The sequence below is a fragment of the Manis javanica genome, chromosome 4 (genome assembly GCF_040802235.1).
Source record: "Manis javanica isolate MJ-LG chromosome 4, MJ_LKY, whole genome shotgun sequence".
NCBI lineage: Eukaryota > Metazoa > Chordata > Mammalia > Pholidota > Manidae > Manis > Manis javanica.
In genome coordinates, this window is record NC_133159.1 from 40,116,887 (window position 1) to 40,136,224 (window position 19,338).

At 36.8% G+C, this 19,338-nt stretch overlaps 1 protein-coding gene across 2 annotated transcripts in view; it reads right to left on the reverse strand.

Moving 5' to 3' along the window:
- The window catches only part of FAF1 (Fas associated factor 1), a 566,821-nt gene that overhangs the window by 317,285 nt on the left and 230,198 nt on the right, over positions 1–19,338 (reverse strand). For both annotated transcript variants that reach the window (XM_073233907.1, XM_037021905.2), the window contains exon 6: positions 16,083–16,174. In XM_073233907.1, coding sequence (XP_073090008.1) covers positions 16,083–16,174 — 92 coding nt within the window. The remainder of the gene's footprint in view (positions 1–16,082; positions 16,175–19,338) is intronic.

Sequence of the window (19,338 nt, forward strand, 5' to 3'; positions counted from 1 at the left end):
TTTGCATGTCTTGTACTTTCATTTGTGCTTACTCTCATTTTTTTCTTAGTTTGACTTTTGAGTAAAGAATTATTACCCTTGTTAATTACCTCTATTTTTACATTTTTATTTTAGTATCATTAATGTACAATTATATGAGCAACAATATGGTTACTATACTCCTCCCATTATCTAGTCCCCACCACATACCCCATTACAGTCACTGTCCATCAGCGTAGTAAGATGCTATAGAATCACTACTTGTTTTCTCTGTGTGGTACTGCCTTCCCCAAGCCCAATCCCTTACATTATGTGTGCTAATCATAATACACCCCTTATTCTCCCTTCTCCCTCCCCTCCCACAAATCCTCCCCAGTCCCTTTCCCTCTGGTAACTGTTAGTCCATTCTGGGATTCTGTGAGTTTGCTGCTGTTTTGTTCCTTCAGTTTTTTCTTTGTTCTTATACTCCACAGATAAGTGAAATCATTTGATACTTGTCTTTCTCCACTTGGCTTATTTCACTGAGCATACCCTCTGGCTCCATCCATGTTGTTGCAAATGGTAGGATTTGTTTTCTTCTTATGGCTGAATAATATTCCATTGTCTATATGTACCACATCTTCTTTATCCATTCATCTACTGATGGACACTTAGGTTGCTTCCATTTCTTGGCTATTATAAATAGTGCTGCAATAAACATAGGGGTGCATCTGTCTTTTTCAATCTAAGCTCTTGCATACTTACGGTAAATTCCTAGGAGTGGAATTCCCAGGTCAAAGGGTATTTCTATTTTGAGCTTTTTGAGGAACCTCCATACTGATTTCCACAATGGCTGAACTAATTTACATCTCCACCAGCAGTGTAGGGGGGTTCCCCTTTCTCCACATCCTCGACAGCATTTGTTGTTGTTGTTTGTCTTTTCAATGTTGACTATCCTAACTGGTGTGAGGTGATATCTCATTGTGGTTTTAATTTGCATTTCTCTGATGATTAGCGATGTGGAGCATCTTGTCATGTGTCTGTTGGCCATCTGAATTTCTTCTTTGGAGAAATGCCTGTTCAGATCCTCTGCCCATTTTTTAATTGCATTATTTGCTTTGTTTGTTGAGATGCATGAGCTCTTTATATATTTTGGATGTCAATCCTTTATCAGATCTGTCCTTTATAAATATATACTCCCTTACTGTAGGGTACCTTTTTGTTTTATTGATGGTGTCCTTTGCTGTACAGAAGCTTTTTCAGCTTGATATAGTCCCACTTGTTCATTTTTGCTTTTGTTTCCCTTGCCTGGGGAGATATGTTCATGAAGAAGTCGCTCATGTTTATGTCCAAGAGATTTTTGCCTGTTTTTTTTCTAAGAGTTTTATGGTTTCATAACTTACATTCAGGTCTTTGATCCATTCAGAATTTACTTTCATGTATGGTGTTAGACAATGCTCCAGTTTCATTCTCGTACATATAGCTGTCCAGTTTTGCCAACACCAGCTGTTGAAGAGATTGTCATTTCCCCATTGTATACCCATGACTCCTTTAACATATATTAATTGAGCATTTATGTTTTGGTTAATATCTGGACTCTCTATACTGTTCCACTGATCTGTGAGTCTGTTCTTGTGCCAGTACCAAATTGTCCTGATTACTATGGCTTTGTAGTAGAGCTTGAAGTTGGGAAGCAAGATCCCCACTGCTTTATTCTTCCTTCTCAGGATTCCTTTGACTATTTGGGTCTTTTGTGGTTCCATATGAATTTAAGAACTATTTGTTTCAGTTCGTTGAAGAATGCTATTGGTATTTTAATAGGGATTGCATTGAATTTGTAGATTGCTTTAGGCAGGATGGCCATTTTGACAATATTAATTCTTCCTACCCAAGAGCATGGGATGAGTTTCTACTTGTTACTGTCCTCTTTAATTTCTCTCAAGAGTGTCTTGTAGTTTTCAGGGTATAGGTCTTTCACTTCCTTGGTTAGGTTTATTCCTAGGCATTTTATTCTTTTTGATTCAATTGTGAATGGAATTGTTTTCCTGATTTCTCTTTCTGCTAATACATTGTTAGTGTATGGGAAAGCCACAGATGTATGTGTATTAATTTTATATCCTGCAACTTTGCTGAATTCAGATATTAGTTCTAGTAGTTTTGCAGTTGACTCTTTAAGGTTTTTTATGGACAATATAATGTCATCTGCAAATAGTGACAGTTTGATTTCTTCCTTACCAATCTGGATGCCTTTTATTTCTTTGTGTTGTCTGATTGCCAGGCTAGGACGTCCAGTATTATGGTGAGTAACAGTGGGGAGAGTGGGCATCCTTGTCTTGTTCCCGATCTTAGGTGAAAAGCTTTCAGCTTCTTGCTGTTAAGTATGATGTTGACTGTGGGTTTGTCATATATGGCCTTTATTTTGTTGAGGTACTTGCCTTCAATACCCACTTTGTTGAGAATTTTTATCATGAATGGATGTTGAAATTTGTCAAATGCTTTTTCAGCATCTATTTAGATGATCATGAGGTTTTTGTTCCTCTTTTTGTTGATGTGGTGGATGATGTTGATGGATTTTTGAATGTTGTACCATCCTTGCATCCCTGAGATGAACCCCACTGGATCATGGTGTACGATTTTCTTGATGTATTTTTTAATTCAGTTTGCTAATACTTTGCTGAGTATTTTTACATCTATGTTCATCAGGGATATTGGTCTATAATTTTCTTTTTGTGGTGTCTTTGCCTGGTTTTGGTATAAGAGTGATGCTGGCTTCATAGAATGAGTTTGGAAGTATTCCCTCCTCTTCCATTTTTTGGAAAACTTTAAGGAGTAAGGGTATTACGTCTTCTCTAAATGTTTGATAAAATTTAGCAATGAATCCATATGGTCCAGGGGTTTTGTTCTTGTGTAGTTTTTTGATTACTGATTCAATTTCGCTGCTGGTCATTAGTTTGTTTAGATTTTCTGTTTCTTCCTTGGTCAGTTTCTGAAGGTTTTATTTTTCTAGAAAGTTGTCCATTCTAGGTTATCCAGCTTGTTAGGATATAGGTTTTCACAGTATTCTCTAATAATTCCTTGTATTTGTGTGGTGTCCATCATGATTTTTCCTTTCTCATTTCTGATTCTGTTGATGTGTGTAGATTCTCTTTTTCTCTTAATAAGTCTTGCTAGGGGTTTATCTATTTTGCTTATTTCCTCAAAGAACCAGCTCTTGGTTTCATTGATTTTTTCTATTGTTTTATTCTTCTCAATTTTATTTATTTCTTCTCTGATCTTTATATTATGTCCCTCCTTCTGCTGACCTTGGGCCTCATTTGTTCTTCTTTTTCCAATTTCGATAATTGTGACGTTAGACTATTCATTTGGGATTGTTCTTCCTTCTTTAAATAGGCCTGGATTGCTATATGCTTTCCTCTTAGAACTGCCTTTACTGCGTCCCACAGAAGTTGGGGCATTGTGCTGTTGTTGTGATTTGCCTCTGTATATATTGCTTGATCTCTGTTTTAATTTGGTCATGGATCCATTGATTATTTAGGAGCATGCTGTTAAGCCTCCATGTGTTTGTGAGCCTTTTTGTTTCTTTGTACTATTTATTTCTAGTTTTATACCTTTGTGATCAGAGAAGTTGGTTGATAGAATTTCAATCTTTTTGAACTTACTGAGACTCTTTGTGTGGCTTAGTATGTTGTTTGTTCTGGAAAATGTTCCATGTGCACTTGAGAAGAATGTTTATCCTGCTGCTTTTGGGTGTAGAGTTCTGTAGATGTCTGTTAGGTCCATCTGTTCTAGTGTGCTGTTCAGTGCCTCTGCCTCTTTACTTATTTTCTGTCTGGTGGATCTGTCCTTTGGAGTGAGTGGTGTGTTGAAGTCTCCTAAAACGAATGCATTGTATTCTATTTCCTCCTTTATTTGTTAGTATTTGTTTCACATATGTCAGTGCTCCTATGTTGGGTGCATAGATATTTATACTGGTTATATCCTTTTGTTGGACTGACCCCTTTTTCATTCTGTAATGTCCTTCTTTAGCTCTTGTTACTTTCTTTGTTTTGAAGTCTATTTTGTCTGATACAAGTACTGCAATAACTACTTTTTTTCTCCCTATTGTTTGCATGGAATATCTTTTTCCATCCCTTCATTTTTAGTCTGTGTGTATCTTTGCGTTTGAGGTGAGTCTCTTGTAAGCAGCATACAGATGGGTCTTGCTTTTTATCCATTCTATTACTGTGTCTTTTGATTGGTGCATTCAGTCCATTTACATTTCTGCTGATTATCGATAGATATGTACTTATTGCCATTCCAGGCTCTGGATTTGTGGGTACCAAAGGTTCAAGGGTAGCTTCTTTTCCATCTAACTGTTTATCTTTAACTCACTTATTACACTATTATAAACACAGTCTGATGATTCTTTATTTCTCTCCCTTCTTATTCTTCCTCTTCCACTCTTTGTATGTTAGGTATTTTATTCTATACTCTTTTGTATTTCCATTGACTGCTTTTGTGGATAGCTGATTTTATTTTTTGCCATTTGTTCGTATTTGGTTTGTCTGCTTTCTTTGCTGTGATTTTATTTTCTCTGGTGACATCTATTTAGCCTTAGGAGTACTTCAATCTAGAACTGTCCATTTAAAATATCCTGTAGAGGTGGTTTGTGGGAGGCAAATTCCCTCAACTTTTGCTTATCCAGAAATTGTTTAATTCCTCCCTCAAATCTAAATGATAATGTTGCTGGATACAGTATTCTTGGTTCAAGGCCCTTCTGTTTCATTGCACTAAATATATCATGCCATTCTCTTCTGACCTGTAAAGTTTCTGTTGAGAAGTCTGATGATAGCCTGATAGGTGTTCCTTTGGAGGTAATCTTTTTTCTTTCTCTGGCTGCTTTTAATATCCTGTCCTTGTCTTTGATCTTTGCCATTTTAATTATTATATGTCTTGGTGTTGTCCTCCTTGTGTCCCTTGTGTTGGGAGATCTGTGGGCTTCCATGGTCTAAGAGACTATTTCCTTTCACAGCTTGGGGAACTCGTCAGCAATCATTTCTTCAAAGACATTTTCTATCCCTTTATCTCTCTTCTTCTTTTGGTACATGTATTATGCAAATATTGTTTCATTTCGAATGGTCACACAATTCTCTTAATATTCTTTCATTCCTAGAGATCCTTTTATCTCTCTCCACCACAGCTTCTCGGTATTTCTGTTCACTGATTTCTATTCCATTAACAGTCCCTTGCACCTCATCCAGTCTGCTCTTAAGTCCTTCAATTGATTGTTTCATTTCTGTTATTTCCCTCCAGACTTCATCCCTTAGCTCTTGCATATTTCTCTGCAGGTCCATCAGCATTATTATGACTTTTATTTTGAATTCTTATTCAGGAAGATTGGTTATATCTATTTCACTAGGCCCTCTCTCTGGCGTTGTTTGAGTGATTTTGGACTGGACCGGATTCTTCTGCCTTTTCATGGCTATAGACGTGATCACCAGTAAGTCGCACATGGGTCAGCTGGGAGAACAACGTTCCTTCCTGCTTGCTGGTTGCCTTGTCCTTCTCCGCTGCCTGTGCTGGTACAGGGAGCAGTCTCTGTGTTAATTCCCTCAGCTGCCGTGGGCGGGGTAGCCCTCGGGACGGCCTGGAGCACTGCTGGGGGTCGCAGATGAGCAGCATGTGTCCCCCTGTGAGAACGGCGCCTCTTCATGCCGTCCAGATTTGCCCCAGCTTCCTCTGCCTGTGCTGGGTAGCTGCGCATAGGGGACAGTCTCTGGGTCTGGTCAGTTAGCTGAGCACTGGGAGAAGACTGTGTGGTTGCTGTGGGAGGGGCTACTCCATGGCTGGTCCACAGCAATGGCGGGTCAGCCGGTTTGCTGGCAGTGCTGGCTGTGGGGGGAATGAACGGTAGGCTGCTTATCACCGTGAGGGCCTTTGGAGTTGCACTGGCACCCAGGAGGTTAGGGCGCCTGAAGTTCCTTAAAATTCCCAGCCTGCTGGGCTTAGTGTGCCAGGGAAATTTCATCCAATAGTTAAACCCTTGTCCCTTTAAGACTTTTAAAGCACCTGCTTTCCTTTGTCCCAGGGGTGCTGGCTGTGGGGACCAGCTCACAGTCTCTGTCTGATTTTACTTTTCTGTTTCTCTAATATCCAGTACACCATGCAGTTCAGATGTTGTCCCAGTTCAGATTACGAGGGCTGATTATTTAGCTGTCCTGTGCTTCCAGTCCCTCCCTACTCTGATTCTTTTCCTCCCACCAGTCCGCTGGGGTGGGGGGAGTGCTCGGGTCCTGCCAGGTCATGGCTTTGTATCTTACCCTTTTCATGAGATGCTGAGTTCTTACAGATGTAGATGTAGCCTGGCTGTTGTATTGTATCTTCTGGTCTCTGTTTTAGGAATATTTGTATTTGCTGTATTTTCAAAATATATATGGTTTTGGGAGATTTCCACCACCCTACTCATGCTGCCATCTTGAGCCATGCCCCAATTATCTCTATTTTTAATTTCAGCTTTCAATCTTCCTTTCCTTCTATTTCTTCACACTTGATCTATTGCTATTTCTCTATTTTCTTACAATTCAATTGTTTTCTATCTTGTCTTCTAACTAGTGGACTTAAGATAAGAAATTTCCCTCCAAGTACCACTTCTGCTGTACTCAAGGTTTTAGTATTTAGCATTCTCATCTATGTCTACTTCTAAATATCTAGCTAGCAGTTGCTATCAAGATTTCATATTTGCCCATAAAGTCTGAAGTAATGATTTGTAGTATCCAAATGTTTGGAGGATCTCAGAGATATCTTTCTATTATTACTACACTAGTTTTATTGAATTAATGGTCAGAGAATAAGATCAGCCTGATAGTGATTCTTTAATACTGGCTTTGTGTTCTAGCAGTCAGTCTTCATAAGTATTCCATATGTACTTCATTCAGTTATTCACAGCCTACAAAGATTTATTTCTTAATTCATTAGTTTGCAAAAGATGTTTATATAATAATTGTGGTTGATCTGTTTCACCTGGTAGTTACTGTCAATTTTTGCTGATTTGTGCACACAAGTTTGTAGTTGTCCTATCTTCTTGATAAATTGTCCCTTAATGCTATTTGCCTTAAGTTTAGTTTTATGTGATATTCATATTGCTATACTATATACTTTGAATTAATGTTTGGCTGGAGTATCTAGAATATCATTTTCTTTCTCTTTATTTTCTCTCTTCTATGTCACTTCTTTACAAGATGTTTTTCTGGAAAACTACAGCTGACTATTTAAGAGCTTCTGTCTTCAATAGGAAAGTTTATACCTTCTTGACTGAGCTTTCAATATATTTGATTTTTTTTTTGCTACCATATTTTCTGTTCACTAATTTCCTCCTTGTTTTCCTGTGCTTTTTTTCATATTACTATTTGCTGATATAGTAAGTTTTCTTATTCTCTTTTATATCCTAGAAGTATACACATTATTTTCTTTTAGTGTATATCCCTTTTAGTTATAACACTTATAACTAGATTTACATTTTTCTAATACAGACTAAAGTTAATCAGTATCTCTAGCCTTCTTCAAACAAGAACCTAAATGACCTCTCAATAACCACTCTCTGTGTTGTCACCTCTCCACTACCCTTAACTCAAGTTTTCCCATCTTTAAAATGTGAGTAATGATATCTATTTCAATTTGCTGTGAGGATTTAATAAGATTAACATATATAAAGGGCTTGGCAAAAAGCCTGTGCTCATAAATAATTGTTGTGTTACTGTCACCAAATAGTTTAACTTCATACTTCCTTAACATCCTTATTCTTTTTACCATTCCCTTGCTTTTCTTCAATTTATTTTTTTAATTTATTTATTTTGTTCTCATTAATCTGCAATTACATGAAGAATATTGTTTAATAGGGTTCCCCCTTTAACAAATCCCCCCCACATATCCCATTACAGTACTGTCCATCAGCGTAGAAAGATGCTGTAGAATCACAACTTGTCTTCTCTGTGTTGCACAGCCCTCCCCATGCCCCCCAAACATTATACATGCTAATCGTAATGCCCCTTTTCTTTTTCCCCACCCTTATCCCTTCCTTCCCTCCCTTTCTCCCCAGTCCCTTTCCCTTTGGTAACTGTTAGTCCATTCTTAGGTTTATGATTCTACTGCTATTTTGTTCCTTCAGTCTTTCTTTCTTCCTATAGTCTTTGGGTTTGAAGTGAGTCTCTTGTAAGCAGCATAGAGATGGGTCTTGCTTTTTAATCCATTCTATTATTCTGTGTCTTTTGATTGGTGCATTCAGTCCATTTACATTTAGGATGATTATTGAAAGATATGTACTTATTGCCATTGCAGGCTTTAGATTCATGGTTGCCAAAGGTTCAAGGTTAGTTTCTTTAGTATCTCACTGTCTAACTTAACCCGCTTATTGAGCTATTTTACACATTCTGGTCATTCTTTATTTTTCTCCCTTCTTATTCCTCCTCCTCTGTTCTTTATATGTTGGTTGTTTTATTCTGTACTCTTTTGTGCTTCCTTTAACTGCTTTTGTGGGTAGTTGATTTTATTTTTTGCCTTTAGTTAGTATTTGGTTGGTCTGCTTTCTTTGCTATGATTTTATTTTCTCTGGTGACATCTATTTAGTCTTAGGAGCGCTCCCATCTAGAGCAGTCCCTCTAAAATACCCTGTAGAGGTGGTTTGTGGGAGGCAAATTCCCTCAACTTTTGCTTGTCTGAGAATTGTTTAATCCCTCCTTCATATTTAAATGATAGTCGTGCTGGATACAGAATCCTTGGTTCAAGGCCCTTCTCTTTCATTGCATTAAATATATCATGCCATTATCTTCTGGCCTGTAAGGTTTCTGTTGAGAAGTCTGATGACAGCCTGATAGGTTTTCCTTTGTAGGTGACCTTTTTCCTCTCTCTAGCTGCCTTTAAAACTCTGTCCTTGTCCTTCATCTTTGCCATTTTAATTATTATGTGTCTTGGTGTTGTCCTTCTTGGGTCCTTTCTGTTGGGAGTTCTGTACACTTCCATGGTCTGATCGATTATTTCCTCCTCCAGTTTGGGGAAGTTTTCAGCAATTATTTCTTCAAATACACTTTCTATCCCTTTCTCTCTCTTCTTCTTCTGGTACCCCTATAATGTGGATATTGTTCCTTTTTGATTGGTCACACAGTTCTCTTAATATTATTTCATTCCTGGAGATCCTTTTATCTTTCTCTGCATCAGCTTCTATGCGTTCCTGTTCTCTGGTTTCTATTCCATCAATGGCCTCTTGCATCTTATCCATTCTGCTTATAAATCCTTCCAGAGTTTGTTTCACTTCTGTAATCTCCCTCCAGACATCTGTAATCTCCCTCCGGACTATCCCTTAGCTCTTGCGTATTTCTCTGCACCTCCATCAGCATGGTTATGAGCTTTATTTTTAATTCTTTTTCAGGAAGACTGGTAAGGTCTGTCTCCTTCTCAGGGTCTGCCTCTGTGATCTTGGTCTGTATCATTTTCTTCTGCCTTTTCATGGTGATAGATATATTTGTGGGGAGCTGGCACATGTGTTGGGTAAGGAAAAGTCCCTTCTTGCCAGTTTGTGGCCTTCCTCTCCTGGGAGAACAGCGGCCTCTAGCAGCTTGTGCTGGGGTGCTGCACACAGACGGGGCTTCTGATCTTGCCCAGCCGCTATAGAGTTTATTTAACTCTGCAATTGCTGTGGGCATGGCCTGCCTCAGGCTGCTTCTCCAATATGGCTGAGCCGCATTGGAGGGGGAACAGGCGGGAGGCTGTTTATCGCAGTGAGGGGCCTCTGAGCTGTGCTGCAGGGGTTCGGGTGCCCAGAGTTCCCCAGGATTCCCTGCTGCTGGGCTAGGTATCCCGGGGCACTTCTGTCCAGCTGTGGGGTCCCTGTCCCTTTAAGACTTTCAAAAAGCACTCGCTTTTCTTTGTTCCAGGTTCACCGGCTGCGGGGACCCGCTCACAGGTCTTACTGTCCTTTTTCCCTAGTTTCCAGCACCCCATGCACTCACTGTGTGTCTGTGCTGTGGTGCGGATGGCTAGGGCTGGGTGTTTAGCAGTCCTGGGCTCCCTCTCCCTCCCCGCTCCAACTCCTCTCCTCCCACTGGGAGCTGGGGTGAGGGGTACTTGGGTCCCGCTGGGCCGTGGCTTGTATCATACCCCATTCGCGTGGTGCTGGGTTCTCACAAGTATGGATGTAGTCTGGCTGTTGTCCTGTGTCTTCTGGTCTCTCTTTTACGGAGAGTTGTATTTGTTGTATTTCCAAAAATGTATGTGGTTTTGGGAGATTTCTGCTGCTCTACTCAGGCCGCCATCTTGGTTCTCCTCTTAACATCCTTATTTTTATAAGAGTTAATCTATCTTCTATTTCAATATTATCTATAATTTGCACTTTGTCATCAACTTTTACTAAAACAGCTCTGACATCCAGAACCCAGGAATGTTCTCCATTTGCTCCAGTCTTCTGATCTTCTACCTTTCCTAGTGTGTCTAAACCTGCTCAGAAACATCATTTCAACACTTAATCCATAGACTTCACCCTGCCTCCCTGCAATGCACTGAACTGTATCCCCCCTAGAATTCTTATGGTGAAGCCTTAACGTTCAATATGAGTGTATTTGGAGACAGACTTTAGGAGGTGATTAAGGTTACATGAGATCATATGGGTGGGTCTCTACAAGGATTGGCATCTTTACAAAAGGAGAAAGACCAGAGTGCAAGCACCTGTTCTCTCTCTCTCGCCCACTCCTGTTTAAAGACACATTGAGAAGGTGGATATCTGCAAGCTAGTAAAAGAGCTATCACCAGAAACCAAACCTTGCCATAACTTTGATCTTGGACTGTCTAGCTTCAAGAACTGTGAGAAATAATTATCTACTGTTTAAGCTACCTAGTCAACAGTATTTTGTAGCTCAAACTAAGACACTCCCATACCCTTTTTTTGCCACCTGCCTTTCCTGGGTTTACTTTTCAAATTTTTCCTATTTCCTGTCTCTTTCTTCTCATCCTTCTAAAAATTTTCCAGTCTCTTGACCCTATTCTTCCCTCAACTTCTCCTTCCCTTCCTTTACAGTCAAGTTTTCTTAAAATAAAAGTAACATCAATTCCCCAAGTCTCACTTATCCCTTAAAATCTATTAAAATCCCTTAAAATCTATCTCATTCTCATCTTTCTACCAAAAATGATCTTAACAAAGTTATCAGTTATTTATATGACAAATTCAATGGGCCTTTTAAATATTCATTTGCCTACTTGGAATACACCACAGTATTCTTCACCATCATACATTTGAGACAAAAAATAAAGGTAGTAGTACAGATTCTCAGGATTACCTCAGTTAGAGGCATGTGACTTTGAATTACATATGGGACACACACCAGTGAAGAGCTCCATTAGCAACTAAGATGTGGGTTTATAAAAAGAGATTTTTGAATCATCTATACATATTTGGAAATTGAAAGGCTGAGAGTAGATGTCAGAAAGAAGACACAGTAAAAAGAACTGCTGGTAAAAGAACTCCTTGAATACCAACCCTTAAAGCAGATGAAGAAAAAAGTAGCTCACTGGCTGAATCAATCTGAGTGGCAGACAGAATACCAAGAATGAGTGAAATATAAGGAAAATTTCTGTAAAGAGATGAATTAAGAAAAAAACCTAACACCTTTAATGAATAGGTCAAAAGCTCCTTGAGGACAGAGATTGTTTTTATCTAGAAGGTAATCAATAACTCTTTGATGGCCTCAATCTTTCCTATAATTATATGACACATGTATAATTAAGTTTTTTTCCTCTTTTTTAATTTTATTATGGTTTATAGTAAAATTTGAAGTTGTGCCATAAAGGTACTGCTTCACCTTTCAATTAATTAGTGAAATCTCATTTATGAAAAAAGATTTTTAAATGCTTTCAACTGTTGTAGAGATGTTTATTAAAAAGTTTGCTCTTAAATTATTAGAAAGCTTGAAGTTCTGTTTTCTGAAAAACATAATTTCCTTTAAAATAATTCTAGATGTAATTATAAGAGTTCATAGCATAATTTTGCTGCTCTTGGCTTTTTTTTCCCAGAAAGAAATTGTAAATACAAAATAAGACTCAATTACCAGGCACCCCCTAGTGGTGGTAAAATCAAGTTAAGAAAAAAAAACTATAGGACATGGTTTATAGTCCTCTATATCTACAGTTCTCACCAAAACTTAAGAATAAAATTGTTTGTCAGTAAACAACTTAACAGCATGTTATTTTATATCTACATCTTACTACATGATTATTAATTCCCTTACAGTAATATTTTTGAGAATAATTACAGTAAGTGAAATAATATATATAAATGCCCTGTAAGGAGTATATAATGACAAATTATAAGACTGAGGGAAAGAAATCTCACTCTAGAGAACAGCCTCCAAAAAAGAAGACATCTTTGGAATAAAGCTTTGTATATTTCTCTCAAGAATCTGAAAGCTATAGTATAGAGAGTCAGATGGAGACTTCAGAGTCAGAAGTATTTACTGTTGACCTTGAATAATCCATGAAACTCTTCTAAACATCTCAATTTCCTCATCTATAAAACAGAGGTATCAAAATCTGCAGAGCTGTTAGAAGAATTAAGTAAGAATTGAATGAAAAAGATTGCTATTGGTATTTACTACCATAAATAAATCATCTTATTGTACTTTGTAATTTGTGCTTTCTCATATGATATACCACTCCTGCTTACTGAATTTTTACAACCACCCTGGTAACTAAAAACCATGCTTCTCATTTCATTTTATAAATAAAAATTTAAGGCCCTAGCCAAGCTGGGATTGATATACAGGATTTTTCTCACTGTACCTTGATGTCTTTTGCCTAGAGAGATAGGCTATAATCATATTACTTTCCTGATTTGTTTATAATAAATTTTGTTTAGGAGTAACACTATTAATACCCATGTTGTCTAGTCCATTTAGAGAAGACTGATACTTTTATAGAGAAGGAAAGTAATTTTTGCCATTGCACTGGAATTGGAATGGCGGAACCAGCAGCACGATCTTGTCACTGTTCTGCACTGCAATTAAAAGGCAGTTTATCCAACTCCCCTCCCATCTTCCAACACCCACTGCCTCATTTAAGAGAAATAAAACAATAAAACCAATTAAACACCAAACCAACCATCTAAATAAAATATATAATTTTAAAAGAAAAAAAAAAAGGGATGGTCCAGAAACTTTATTTTTTTCTACCAGTCTTATAACTCTTCTATTCATTTGACAATTCTCAAATATAATATGATGAATCAAAATTACCTTTTATTTTCTCCTTTTTAGATTATAAATCAGGCTATAAATTACAAAGAAGATTTCTATAAATCCACCAATTGTAACAAAATTCTGCAAAAATAAACCAACTTGATTCATTATGAAGTTTATACAGTATAATTTTATGTCTACCATATTTGATAATATATGATATATAACACAATAGGAAATTTTTTTGGACTCCAGTATTTAATTAAGATATTGAACAACTATTTTTATTTGCTGAAATGCAAAATGAGTATCACAAGTCAAAAATAATTATCATTAGCTTTTATAATTCTGCATGGATTTTTTAAAATTATCTTTCATGAAATCAGTGTTTAAGATATACATCATCCCCCAGAAATAATCTATTTTTATAGGAAGCATAGAAATCTAGTTTCATAGAAAGATAAACTAGATTAATACATTAAAGGAAATCCACGTTGGCTTTTTAGTTGTATTTTAATAAAATGTGCCTTAATACGGCTTTTTCATTAGCAGGAACCTTTATGTGCCCTTCCTCCTACCACCGAGATACTCTGTGCTTTATGTATTTTGTTTGGCTTTGAATTTTGCTATCTTTCTTGTTCTAACACAGAAAACAGCATCATTATAACCTGGTAAGAATGCATAAAGCCAACTAGGGAAGACTACACTTGTGATATATGAACTATTCATTTTCCAATAAACACTATTTCAGAAGCACTGTAGGCCCCTGTTTGCCTAGGGACTGAGCAATTTACAATCAAACTAAGGTCAGCCACATGGCAATGAAAACATTTCCATTAGCCCAGGAAGACACTTTGATAAATCCAGTTAATCATGCTACTGGAAAGCAATAGATTATAACCAATGATGTCTCCTATCTGCTTGTAATTATGTGGATTACATACTTGATGACAGTAATTACACTCTGTTAACTAACCTGTAAAAATAATGTTCTACCTGACTAAATACAGAACCATGCAAATAACTCTTTGTTTAACTTAATCTCATCTGGTGTTCATATCAATATTTCTATAAACAGGAGACCCAAGTACTACTTGGCTATTTATAAGAGTTTGTAAATTCAACTTCCCATGAATATATCATCTGAATATAAAGATAAGGAGCAACTCAAGTAATCTTTAAATTCCTAACCTAAAACAAACTATTAACAGACTATCAAATACAATTAAATTAGACTTAACTTTTTTCAGTTCAATGATTTCTACTTTGGTAAAGACAATTTCATTTTTTTTTTTTGCTACTATATACCTGTGATGATATGATATACAATAGTAAATATTTATTTGGTCTTCTTCTTCACATAGAGCTAAAACACTAGGAATTTTTCAAGTGATAAGAAAGATGAAGGTAAAAGGAGCAATGATTCTTTTATTCATAACAAGCCCCTACAACCACACTTGAATTCGTTAGTGCATTCTAGAAAAGCCGGCAGGAAAGCTGGTTGCCAGTGGAACTAATGGCATGATTAGAAGGTTGTAACTGCCAGCACACCCCTCCTCCACTCTCTCTGGGTAGGAGGGACTGAAGGTTGAGTCAATCAACAATAGCCAATGATTTGATCAATCATGCCTATGTAAATAAGGCTTTTATAAAAAAGAAACCCTAGCTGAAGGGTTCTGGGGAGCTTCCAGGTTGGTGAACAAGAACACATCTATGCGGTAAGAGGGTGGCACAACCCGAAATTTACAGGGAGAGAAGCTCCTGTGCTTGGGACTCTTCCGGATCTCATCCTATGCATTTCTTCATATGGATATTCATTTCTATCCTTTAAAAGATGTTTCATAGTAAGTTGGTCATTACTTTTTGAGCCATTCTACCAATTATCAAACTCAAGAAGGGGGTTGTGGGAGCCTCCAATTTACAGCCCTTTGGTCAAAAGCACAGGTGACAACCTAGACTTGCAATTGCTGTCTGACATGGGGGCAGTCTTGAGGGACTAAGCCCTAAACTTGTGGAATTTGATACTATCCCCAGATAGTATCAGAACTTAAATTACAGAACATACAGCTGGTGTTGAAGAATTGCCTTATGCCGGGGGGGAAAAAAAAGCCCACACATTGGTAGCCAGAAGTGTTCTGTGAGTAGTGTAGTAGAGTAAAACAGATTTTTTTTTCCTTTCACTACAGAATTATATATGTGGCAGGTGGTGGGGGAAAAGTTTGACAGTATGTGAAGTTTAAGGACACAGGTCTCTCTTTATCACACAAAATCACCAAGTTGCATTAAAAAAGAAAATGTGTATAAAAATTGTGAAATCTAAAAACAACTCAGACATAGTTCTGGAATGATACTGTAGTCTTAAAAATTATTATTCTATCATCAGCATAATTATTCACTTTATATCAGTTTGCTTTATCTAGTAATAATAAAGTAATCTATTTAAACATTAAAATAACTTGATCATTCTATAAGTGTACTAAGTTTCACTGTGAAAACTGCTAAAAGAATGAGATTCTCTATACCAAACAGAAAGAAACTAATAACAATTTTATATCAAGTGTTTTTTTAAGCTGTATTCTACAGAGCCCAATGAATTTTCCTCAAAGGTATGCCTTCTTCAGCCATGGGAGAAATTGGAGTTCCACTCACTCATTCTCTCCCTCCAATTCTAGTCCTTCCCCTTCAAAAATTGTGCAATTTTCGGCTATTTTTTACATAATGGAGTTTTGCTAAAGATTTTCTTTGGAAAAAGAATTCTACCACTAAAATCAAACAAATAAACTACCCAAACCGAATAGTTTCAAAATACATATGGTTAATAGTTGATGGTAACTTAAAACTTTAGTAAGATTTATATATTTATATACAACTTAAAGCAACTTAACTATTAAGCTTTTCATTTCAGATTACCAGGAAAAATAAATACCTTACCCAGCATGACTAGATGATGAAGGTGGTGGCAAGTCTGGTGTAAGGACATAAAGACTGTTGTTTTTTGGCAAGTGTAGAGATTTTAAGACAGTCTGAAAAAGAAAAAAATTAAAAACAAAACAGAAAGACTGTTGATCGTGCATTATTAATTTTTTTCCTATAGTTCTTGAGAAATTGTCAATATTATAGTTTAAGTTTTCATCTTTTGACAATTTCCCAAATAGGGAAATGCAGAAGAACTACTGAATCCAAACCACCTTATTTCTCCCATACATATACATATACACATATATATATTATATAAAATAAATTAGCATAAATGTGAATGTTAAAATAAAATACAAATTCCTTAGATTATGAAGAGATACAAATAGATAAGAACACAGTTGAGATTCACTTATTTCTTCATTGAAAAAATTTATCCTTGCAACTAATACGCACTTCATTCCAGGATCATAATAACAAGTATTGGCAATGTAAGTTTTCAGAGATCATGTGCTCTAGAAAAGATCACAGAGAGCACCTCAACCCAATGACTTTATAGAGGAGGAGCTGTAGCCTAACAGTGAATTGACTTGGATGAGGTCTCTAATAAGTGTTGCCTAGGTCACTTAACTTTTACTCCAGGGAATTCCTTTGTAAAACCTTCTGTCTGGGGTGAATAACTACTCTTGGGCTACATCTGACCTTCATCTCCATAACCATGCAAAATTTCACTTAATTTCTTTCACTGTAAAACTCCTACATACCTTTCAAACTCCCAACTTGGTGTTAAATACTTGCTAACATACTTCAAACTTTTTTTTGACAGCAATACACATGCAGGAACACATTTTACATCTCAACTATGATTGCCTAACAACATAAAGGAGCCCTCTGAAATTCATGGCCACGAATTTAAAAATACATCAATCAGCATGATTTTGTCTGTCTCCAGGCACATTTAACTGTGAGACACAGAATAGACAGAGTTGGATTTATCCAGAGTAAGGATTTTTGCCAAACACAATCCATAAATTAAAAGTTGAGGCTATATGCAAGGAAGTGATTATAATGACTGACCTCCCATAAGGAAGGGAGACACGAAAGGTAATGATCTTGAAAAGATGGCAGAAATGATGGATTGGTGGTCTGAATAGAGATGAAAGATGGTTGGAGTTAGGATGCTAAGGGAAGTGAGCTAGAAAGATGAGAGATGAACAGAAAATGGAAGCTTGAAATTAAGATTTGAGAATTGTTATAATTAAATGAGTAACACGATGGGAAGACATGGGCTGATGGAGGGTGAAGAAAAAGATACTTTATAAAGGTTATTTAAATTAGTAAGAATTAAAAAGGGAGCAATTATAAATCAGGAACTAAAAATCATCAGGAAACAAGGGGAGATGGCTTCAATAAGCAGATGATACAGTTTTTTGACATGAAATTAAAAGCTGAAAGTTTTTAGAGAGGAAGGACTTATAAAGGTCTGGAAGTGGAAGTGAGGACCAATTAGTACATATATTTACCACTTAGTCCAGTGTATGATGGCTGCTACAGAAAAGCAATTAACACTGCGGAAGGCTAAAGAGAAACAATGCCCTCAGGAAGGCAGATATCTGTCAGAGGAAGATGATGAAGGAAATGTGGAGGGAAGAGAGTAACAATGGAAGAAATTTCGTTAATGATGTGTTAGTTCCACAGGGCATAGCAAAAAGGTTTCAGGCATTGTAGGAGAAAAAGGATAGAGACAGATATGGGCTGTGCAAAGACTATGGAGATTTGAGTAGGAGATAATGTGGGAACCTTAGACTCCTTGCAGTGATTGGCATAAACAGCAGGAAAGATGTAATGAAATTAGTCCTGGTTGAATCAAGACAATAATGTCAGGGCTTAACATGCTGGAAAGCAAAGTAGAGTGGATGTCTAGGAATTCCTCTTAACCCTGCAAATGGAAGTAAGGGCACCTGGGGAGGGCCAATCTCACCCAAGCACAGAATATGAGGAGCTTATTCTTGAACCCTCCACAAGAGGGCCCATCTTACTAAGTTTACAGTCTCACTCCAAGAGCTTTGGGACTTACGCTTGACTCACATTATTTATGTGTTAAATAAGAAGAAATACCCTTATTATTTCAATACACTCTAACATCTTCTACTCTGCTTCTTTTTTTCAATGCTGGGTATAGCCCACTAAATTAACTTTACAACTCACTAATAGTTTGTGACCCATGGTTTTTAAAAATAACACTGTAGTAGGCAATTACTCATAATTTCACAATCTACTAGAAGACCTGGAAATTCTGAAACTATATGTCAAATATGTATAAATCCTCTTGAAATTGGTTTGTATTAACGCTATAGAGATAACATACAAACAAACAAAACATACACATATACACAAAGTTATTTTTTCCTCTTTGTCGTTCATTATTTTAGTTTATGGATTGTTGATAAATGCTTAATCTTACCACATGACCAAATTACTGTCCATTTCCCATGCCATTATCCAATGATTTCCCACTTGATCTTCCCCATCAAACCACATATGGCATAATTAAATAAATTAATTAATACTTTGAGTCATTTATTCATTCCACAAATATTTATTTGATGCCTTTTATACCAGGCATTTCATATACTATGGTGAGAGAAACATGTATGTTCCCTCTACTCATGGTGCTATGATGGAGAATGCTGTGATGGGAACCAAATTTTATACAGACTTTTAAAGAAAATAACATGTAAGCTGAGACTCAAAGGATGAAAAAGAGTTACCTATGTGAAGAACTGGGTGTAAAGCATTCCAGACAGTTGAATAGCATGTCAGGTAAAGATGTAAACAGCTTGAGCCTAGTAGAAGAATTAAAAGGAGGTTTGTATGGCTGCAGCTGAAGATGAGGTTGTAGAGGTGAATTAGAATAAGTAATAGAATGACTTTTAAAACCATTGTGAGTAGCCTGAATTGTATTCAAAGTGCACTAAAAAGCTATGTTTTAACAGGAGAGTGATATAATTCGATCTATGCTTTTAAAAGATCACTCTGGCTGCTGTGTGGAGAATGCACTGAAAGAATTCAAGAAAAGAATCTGGGAAAATAATGATGAAGTTATTGCATTGGTCCAGGCAAGAAATGTTGATGGCCTGGATTAAGGTAGTGCATGAAAAATACTGAAAAGTGGCCATGGTTGAGATATATTTTTGAGATAAAGTTTATCAGACTTACCAAAGGATTAGGTATTGTTTGAAATGGGAAAAGATTGATGCCCCATTGGATT